Below are 8,510 nucleotides of genomic sequence, written 5' to 3' on the forward strand. Positions count from 1 at the left end.
TATTTATCACATATTCCGTTTGTGTGTGCGTGTGTGTGTGTGTGTATGAATTCAACTACCGCTGTCTCAGGCACTTTTTGGAGTCGGCAAACAGCAAACGCATGATTCCGACACCTCTGTCCACTGCTCAGCCCACTGACTACGGACTACTGACTACGGACTACTGAGTACTGAGTACGGACAACTGTCACTGGGTATAAGTGGAAACAGCGTTAGCTAATGCAAGGCATATACAAGCTGACAAATGCAGAGCAGTGGAAAATGTTGTGCAAGGCAGATGTGACATCAAGTGGGCGTGGCCGCTGTAATCAACATTCGCGCTGCAGCGGAAACAGCAAAATAGATAAACAAACGAATACGAATACGAATACGAATAGTAATTTTATGCCATGTTGCAGCAATGCGCATTTTCCTGGATTTTTGAAAGTCATATACTGAAATTTATGCTAGGGATGAGACTTGCAGTGACTGGAAAGACAAGAAAAAAAATTAAATTAGAATGGAATTAAATTTACAAGAAAGACTTTTTTACGCGGCTGCCAACTTAACTTAAATATAATAAAACATAATTTTCAATTTCAAGACTGCCAACTTGGCCTACAATATATCTATCGATATTTTATATTTATTTATCGAAATTGTCTAAATTTTAATATTAAACTAAAAATTTAATATATTGGCAACAAGGAGCAATAAAACATAAAATATTTTTAGAAAATTTTGTATTTACAATTATTCAGGAACTGTCAGCTGGAGCACTCAATTAGGCAATCCGCATGAGAACTAAGTGTCCAAATGTGATAATGCAATAAGAATCACGCAATCAACTCAAACACGTGTTCATCATTCACGGGGGTGGAGGGCGTAGTTGGTAATTCGGGTAGCTTATCGCATATTTATGCCCATTTATATCACCAGAAATAGTAGCTGGTTATTAAAAGTCTTAATTTGGTACTCGGATATTGATTTTTTGTGTATTTGGATTGATGGGTTTAGCGTGGCAATGGGCAATGGCCAATGGTTGATGGCAGATGGGATATGGGCAATTGGCTTTACTTTATGGTAATGCGATTGATAAGCTGATAATGCCCGTGGCTCATCAATCCATGCGTGACTTATTTATAAATGAATGGAATCAGTGGATAGCTGGTTGTAGTGCGCCAATGACGGGCGATAAGTCAAGAACTTCGAGGGTCTCCTTCCAGCAGGAGCAGAAGGATCAGGAGCAGGCTAATTGGCTAAGTCGCAGTCGAAAGAATCAACCACAATGGAATGCAATCGGAGCCAGTTCCCTCATCTTTGTCTCGGGTGGCATGAGTCTGGCTTGGGGTGCCGGATTTGCGGAGCACTCCATGCATCTGGAGCTGATCTCGATGAGCGTGCACATGCAGGTCTGCTGGTATGGAGCTGCCATGCTTGGAGCCCTGCTGAGTGCTCTCCTCACCCATCGCACTCCTCAGCGACCGGTCTATGTGAGTTATATGTGGTGTATTGGCTCAATTGTATCATTTAATGCTCTCGTTCGCAGATCTTTAGCTCCTGCCTGGTGTTACTTTGTGGTGTTCTCTTCCTCACGCTGCCAGAGCGAGCAGGTGCCGTTACAGCTGCCCGCTACTTGGACGGCTTCGCCAATGGCTTGGTCTTTGTGCCCACCTTGACCACTGTGGGAGAGCTGTCGGTCTGTGAGATGCGTGGCGTGTTGACTGCCTCCGTGGAGCAGCTGAGCTGTAATTTCGGCATATTCATTCAGCTCTTTTACACTGCCATTTGGAACAGTGGCTGGAGCCTGACCATTGTGGCGGATCAGGTGCACGGCTTGCTCAGCATTTTTCTTGGCGTGGCAGCATTGGCCTTGGCTCTGACCCTCTGCGTCGAGTCGCCCGTCTATCTGTTGCTGCGTCGCAATGAGCAGGCTGCAGTTGCGGCACTGCGGCACTTGCAACGTCCATCGATGGTCACGAGCGAGACGTTCCTGCTGCTGGACGAGCACAAGCGCTACGTGGCCGACAATCGAGAGCTCAGCTGGGGTCAGAGCATTCAACGTGGTCTGGTGCCATTGCTAAAGCTCACTTTGCATCGTTCCTTATACGCGCTCAGCCTCACTCCCATTGTCTGGGTTGCTCTCTACAAAACAGCTGTGGAACTGACACCAAATTTCCACACTTGGCCCTATGTGGCATTCGGCATTCTGCGCTGCACCGGCAGCTGTTGTGTTGTCTTCCTCATGGACTCCGGTGGCCGCAAGAAGCCATCGTTGTTCGGCATCTTTGCCGGAGGCACCTTTGCCATTGCCTTTGCCACCTTGTTCCAGCGTACGCCTCACATGATCTCGGCATTGTCCATGCTGTTTAGTTTCCAGTTCTTTGCGGGAGTGGCACATGCTGCCTCTGCGGTGTACTTGACGGAGGCATTTCCATTGGCAGTGAAGCCCTACTTTGTGGCAATCGTCTATATACTTGAGCTGCTTATCAGGATCGGTCCTTGCTGTTTCAAGACATCGCACAATGATATTGCCGTATACTTTTATGTCTTGGGTGGCATGTCAATTAGCTTCTTCCTCTTGGGCATCTTTTCTTTACCAGAGACGAAACTGACGACACTGGCCCAGGCTCACAGAAAAATCCGCAAGTGGTTCAACGAGGATTTCTGAAATAAATAATTAAATAATCTAATAAATCATCATGTAAACTATTCTATACATGCACACAGTTGTTACACCTCTAAAATTCCAAGTTATCAGAAAAATCAAAATATTTTTGTATCTTTTTCAGATATTAATGTATAAATATATACTTTTTTTTTAACTGTAAAACAATCAAATACAATACATCTTGGCACTCGTGTATTAAACATTTTACTGCCACCATAACTGATCGTATCAAGTTGTGATAAGTTTCAGGTAGTCGATAGTCTATTTGGCATAACCTGCCATAACCTGGCTAACCATGACTAATTTACCTTGAATTGTCCACTCAATAAACAGCAATCGATATATGTTATGACTCTTGCAATGGGGAAGCACAGAACATATACTCAACATTTAGACTATATGTTAAATGAAGTATTCGAATTCCTATTCTATTCATTTGATTTGGCTTGCCGAGCTTAGCTATATTTTATGAACACCTTGATAACCTCTTTTATCACCAATTGGCATTTGAAATGTTCTTCAACGCGCTGCTTATCAGAGCTTATCAGTAATGTGATAGTTGCTTATCTAGGCTGCCTATCAATTTCGATGATTTCTTAGCCAAAATACGTCAAAAACAGCTAACTGTGGGTACGAGCTTTCAGTTTCCATCAGTAAGCGGGCAGAACAGGTTCAAAAGTCCGTTAAAAAATACGAAATGCAAAACGACAAATTTATGCCTCCAGAGGCACCGACTCATGGATACCCGGCACAGGGAGAACCACAGCATGGATACCCCCAGCAAGGATACCCACAGCAAGGATACCCACAGCAAGGATATCCTCCGCAAGGATACCCACAACCAACTTATCCTGCTCAGAACTATGCACCACCACCACAGGGCTTCAACCCACCGCCACCACAGCACTACGGGCCACCTCCACAGATCTATGTCCCACCACCACCACCACTACAAACACTGCCGCAAGCAACAGTTGTGGTAGCATCCAACCAGCGGAGCAAACCACAATCAAACGCTGTGGGCGCAGGTGAGTTAAATCACAGGGAATTTTGTCAGCTGGCAATAAAATATAACTTCAACCGATAAGATTGGCCATGTCAATTGGACAGTTTCCGGCTTACGTGCAAATTTCATTAGAACTTGTCAGTTATTTGTCCCTCAATGGTTTTCGGAAATTCCTTAAAAAAGTGAGAATATACTGAAAATTCTTTCATTCCAGCTGCACTTATCTTTATGTCGGGTGGCATGAACATTGCATGGAGCGTGGGTTTTCGTAGTTTCGCGTATGCACTTGTACCACAGCATACATATGTAGCCTGGTTTATTGCCGTCATCATTGGAGCAGTAATAAGTTTTTTTCTCACCAATAAAGTGCCCAAGAAAATTGTGCTGGTAAGTACATCATAATTTTAGCTTCTATATGTATCTTCTCTATTGTTATGATCTGATTTTCACAGGTTGTCTCTTCGCTTCTTGTGTTAATCGCAGGAATTACAAGAGCAGCGACTAGGTACAACCTTCAGGCCGTTGAGGCGTGTCTCTATCTTGATGGTATTGCCAATGGGTTGACCTTTGCCCCAGCAATGGCGTTGGCCGGAGAGATAGCAGTGTCTTACAAGCGTGGTTCGATTACTGCATCCGTTGAGCATATGAGCTACACACTGGGATTCTTTATTCAGATCGTATATACCGAATCCTGGACTGAAGGCAATGCGTATTACTATAACTCCTTTACGTCCGATCAAATGCATGGCGTTCTCTCGGCGATTTATGGACTGATTGCTCTAATAATTGCCGCACTCTTTTGCATTGAATCTCCAGTGATCATGCTGGCCAATGGACACGAGCAGCAAGCCATTGAGGCACTGCGGCGTCTGCAGCGGCCAAACATAATCACCACGGAGACATATGCTCAGCTGGAGGAGCACAAACGTTATCTGGCGCAGAACAAGAATCTATCGACCAATGATAGCATTATTCAAGGACTGCCGGCTCTTATACGACTCATCTATTTGCGGGTACTTAGTGCCATGAGTCTGTCCACCTTTGTCTACTATGCTGTGGTTATTTCCATGGTACCCAATCTAACATTTCGGTTTTACTGGGAATTTCTAGTCTTTGGTGCTTGTCGCTGTGTGGCCACATTAATAACGAGCTTGTGTATGGAGTCGGCAGGACGCAAGAAACCAACACTTTTGGGTCTCCTAGTCTGCGGCGGCTTTGCCTTTGGTATTGGCAATTTAATAAGCGGGATTCCCTATGGTCCGATAGACACCATATTTTACCTTATCTGCATCTTCCAGATCTTTGCCGGCATTGCCTTTACGGCTTCTTCCGCCTACCTTTCCGAGGCTTTTCCCCTGGGGGTTAAGCAACATTACATCGGCTTCACTTTGATTGCCGAAATGCTGGTCTTCATTATCATAGCTTGTGTGAAGTACAGCAAAGAAGGCCATGCGATTTTCTTTTACTTTTTCGGTGTACTTTCCGTGATCGGTTTCGTTGTGGGCATTTTTTGTCTACCGGAAACACGACGCACCACACTCCGCGAGGCCCAGGACAAGTTCAAGGGCATAATAAGCAGGGCTTTCTGATTTAGTTAGGAAGTTTCTGCTACGAATAGCTTAAGTCAACCGATAACATTCCTAAAACACTACAAAATTTGTTATACATAGTAAACTTTGCAATAAATGTATCCTGAATATCACAATTTTAATCTACTTTAACCGGGTGTTTTTAGTCATACCAAGTATTCAAGAAGTGATGAAATAAACCAAACATCTTTCCACACCCGACGAAGATCTGAGTAACATATTGATAATTCTATTATAGCCCGTTTAGTTTCAAGATGATGATCAAAGGTATTTGCGTTCTCAACGGTGATGTCAAGGGTACAATTTACTTTGATCAAAAGTCGGAGACTTGCGCCGTGAAAATCACAGGTGAAGTCACTGGTCTGACAAAGGGCTTGCACGGCTTTCACGTTCACGAGTTTGGCGATAGTACAAATGGCTGCACATCCGCAGGACCACACTTCAATCCACACAATAAAGAACACGGAGCACGCACTGACGCTGATCGTCATTTGGGCGATTTGGGCAACATATCCGCTTCCGGCGATGGACCCACTGCGATCGACATTTGCGACTGCCAGATAACGATGTTTGGCAGGAACAGTATTATTGGACGCACTGTTGTAGTCCACGCCGATCCCGATGATCTAGGCCAGGGTGGACACGAGCTGAGCAAGACAACTGGAAATGCTGGAGCTCGCATTGCTTGCGGCATAATTGGCATTGCCAAAGTCTGAATTGTTAATTGTTATCCTTGTTTCAAGAATATAAATAAACGAATATAAAAATCGCTATTATCTTTATCGCTGCTTTTCTTGGATTTATGGGATTGGTACTTGACACCGTCCTGTCCGTTGAATCACCAGGCAGACACCGACGCACTGCACTCCTCCAATTGTTTAACGATCTGGTTATCGGATCTTAACGTAATGCGATAAGTGCTTATCGAGATTGCCTATCAATTTCGATGGTTTTTCTTAGTCACAGTGCGTCAAGAACAGTTAACTGTGAGTACGAACTTTCAGTTTCCATCAGTAAGCGGGCAGAACAGGTTCAAAAGTCCGTTAAAAAATATGCCTCCAGCGGCACCGACTCATGGATACCCGCCACAGGAAGAACCACAGCAAGGATATCCACAGCAAGGATATCCTGCACAGCACAATCCACTACCACCACAAGGCCTTAGTCCTCCACCAGCAGAAACACTGCCGCAATCAACAGATGTGGTAGCACCCAAAGGATGGTTTAATCGCAACCAGAGGAACAAACCACAATCAAACGCTGTGGGTGCAGGTGCGTTGAATCACGGCGAATTTGTCAGCTGGCAATAAAATATAACTTCAACCGATAAGATTGGCTATGTCAATAGAACAGCTTCCGGCTAACGTGCAAATTTCACTAGAATTTGTCAGTTATTTGTCCCTCAATGGTTTTCGGAAATGAAATTTTAATGAAATTTCTTTTATTCCAGCTGCACTTATCTTTCTCTCGGGTGGCATGAACATTGCATGGAGCGTCGGTTTTCGTTGTTTAATGTATGCAACTATGCCCCAACATACAAATGTTGCCTGGTTTATTGCCGTCATTATTGGAGCAGTAATAAGTTTTTTTCTCACCAGTAAAGTGCCCAAGAAAATTGTGTTGGTAAGCATAACAAATTTGTCACTCCCATCTGTATCTTCTCTATTATTCTCAACTGATTTTCACAGGTTGTCTCTTCGCTTCTTGTGTTAATCGCAGGAATTACAAGAGCATCGACTAGGTACAACCTTCAAGCTGTTGAGGCGTGTCTCTACCTTGATGGTATTGCCAATGGGTTGACCTTTGCCCCAGCAATGGCGTTGGCCGGAGAGGTAGCAGTGCCTTATATGCGAGCTTCGATTACCGCATCCATCGAGCAACTGTGCTACACACTGGGATTCTTTATTCAGATCGTCTATACCGAATCCTGGGGTAAAGGCAACGCGTATGACCATAGCTCCTTTACATCCGAACAAATGCATGGCTTGCTCTCGGCCATTTATGGACTGATTGCCCTGATTGTTTCCATATTGCTAACCATTGAATCACCAGTGGCCATGTTGGCCAATGGACACGAGGAGCAAGCCATTGAGGCACTGCGTCGTCTGCAGCAGCCAAGCGTTATCACCACGGAGACATATGCCCAATTGGAGGAGCACAAACGTTATCTGGCGCACAACAAGTATCTGTCGATCTGTGATAGTCTTGTTCGAGGACTGCCGGCTCTTATACGACTCATCATTTTGCGGGCACTTTGTGCCATGAGTCTGTCCACCTTTGTCTACTACGCTTTGGTTGTTTCCATGGTACCCAATCTTACTGTTCGCTTTTACTGGGAATTCGTAGTCTTTGGTGCTTGTCGCTGGGTCGGTACGTTAATAACGAGCTTCTGTTTGGAGTCTGTAGGACGCAAGAAACCAACATTAATCGGTCTTCTCGTCAGTGGAGGCCTTGCCTATGTTATTGCCTATATATTGAAAGACCTCCCCTATGGTCCGATAGAATCCATTTTTTACCTTCTCTGCGTCTTTCAGCTCTTTGCCGGCGTTGCCTTTACGGCTTCTTCCGCCTACCTATCCGAGGCTTTTCCTCTGAAGGTTAAGCAACATTACATCGGCTTCACTTTGATTGCCGAAATGCTAATCTACATTATCACAACCTGTGGCAAGTACACAAAAGTTGGTCATTTATTTTTCTTTTATTATTTCGCTGGATTATTGCTGATCAGTTTCGGCATGGGCATTCTTTGTCTACCGGAAACACGACGCACCACACTCCGCGAGGCCCAGGACAAGTTCAAGGACATGAGGGTCAGGCCATACTTCTGTAGGGGGATTTCAATCTGTTAACTGCACTTGAAAATCGACTATTGATTATTATATTTATCAATTGCTAAATGCATTTTATGAAGGTTGCAGCTGCAAAGCCTTAATTGACACTTATCTGATATACTGGCAAAATTGAATAGACCTTCAATGCGTCAGCATCTGTAAATAGTTCTGGCAACAATTAACAAGCAACAACATATAATGGCTTATATACATATATTGATTAATTTGCAGGTAATGTACACAGCTAATGTATTTAATGCAATAAATTAAGAGTGTATCTAATCAGAGATTAACCTTTTTTGCCAAGCCCCGTGTCCGTTTGGCCTTGACTTTATTTCTGGACAAATATATAACGAGTTTTGTTATCGAAACCATATTTGGTCTTATCAATCACTATGCTTATCAAAATATAGCCCAAAGTTTTACCAACTGAG

General features: G+C 44.0%; 3 protein-coding genes across 5 annotated transcripts in view; all 3 read left to right on the forward strand.

Moving 5' to 3' along the window:
• The first annotated feature begins 1,163 nt into the window (after positions 1–1,163).
• On the forward strand, positions 1,164–2,650 carry LOC117786992. The gene is made up of 2 exons (XM_034625426.1): positions 1,164–1,472; positions 1,529–2,650. The coding sequence occupies exons 1-2, from the start codon at positions 1,164–1,166 to the stop codon at positions 2,648–2,650; spliced, it is 1,431 nt and encodes a 476-aa protein (XP_034481317.1).
• Positions 2,651–3,269: 619 nt separating this feature from the next.
• LOC117788591 (sugar transport protein MST3-like) overlaps positions 3,270–8,510 on the forward strand; it is a 29,166-nt gene continuing 23,925 nt past the window's right edge. Inside the window, exons 1-4 of one of the 3 annotated variants that reach the window (XM_034627387.1) lie at positions 3,270–3,678; positions 3,871–4,043; positions 4,109–4,513; positions 7,339–8,358. In XM_034627387.1, the coding sequence (XP_034483278.1) occupies positions 3,348–3,678; positions 3,871–4,043; positions 4,109–4,513; positions 7,339–8,094 (1,665 nt within the window). In that variant the 5' untranslated portion in view covers positions 3,270–3,347 and the 3' untranslated portion in view covers positions 8,095–8,358. Of the gene's footprint in view, positions 3,679–3,870; positions 4,044–4,108; positions 5,372–7,338; positions 8,359–8,510 lie in introns of those variants that run through there. The other 2 variants (XM_034627389.1, XM_034627390.1) reach the window with 2 other exon arrangements.
• LOC117788594 (superoxide dismutase [Cu-Zn]-like) lies at positions 5,468–6,027 on the forward strand. Its single transcript, XM_034627393.1, has one exon. The coding sequence runs from the start codon at positions 5,500–5,502 to the stop codon at positions 5,959–5,961; it is 462 nt and encodes a 153-aa protein (XP_034483284.1). The 5' UTR covers positions 5,468–5,499; the 3' UTR covers positions 5,962–6,027.

The sequence above is a fragment of the Drosophila innubila genome (assembly GCF_004354385.1).
Source record: "Drosophila innubila isolate TH190305 chromosome 3L unlocalized genomic scaffold, UK_Dinn_1.0 0_D_3L, whole genome shotgun sequence".
In the NCBI taxonomy this organism is placed as follows: Eukaryota; Metazoa; Arthropoda; class Insecta; order Diptera; family Drosophilidae; genus Drosophila; species Drosophila innubila.

Bases quoted from the DNA above. Each gene is read 5' to 3' on its own strand.
- LOC117788594 (XM_034627393.1), top strand. From the start codon at position 5,500: ATGATGATCAAAGGTATTTGCGTTCTCAACGGTGATGTCAAGGGTACA.
- LOC117786992 (XM_034625426.1), top strand. From the start codon at position 1,164: ATGACGGGCGATAAGTCAAGAACTTCGAGGGTCTCCTTCCAGCAGGAG. The intron at 1,473-1,528 runs GTGAGTTATATG...TCTCGTTCGCAG, and splicing joins CTCCTCAGCGACCGGTCTAT to ATCTTTAGCTCCTGCCTGGT.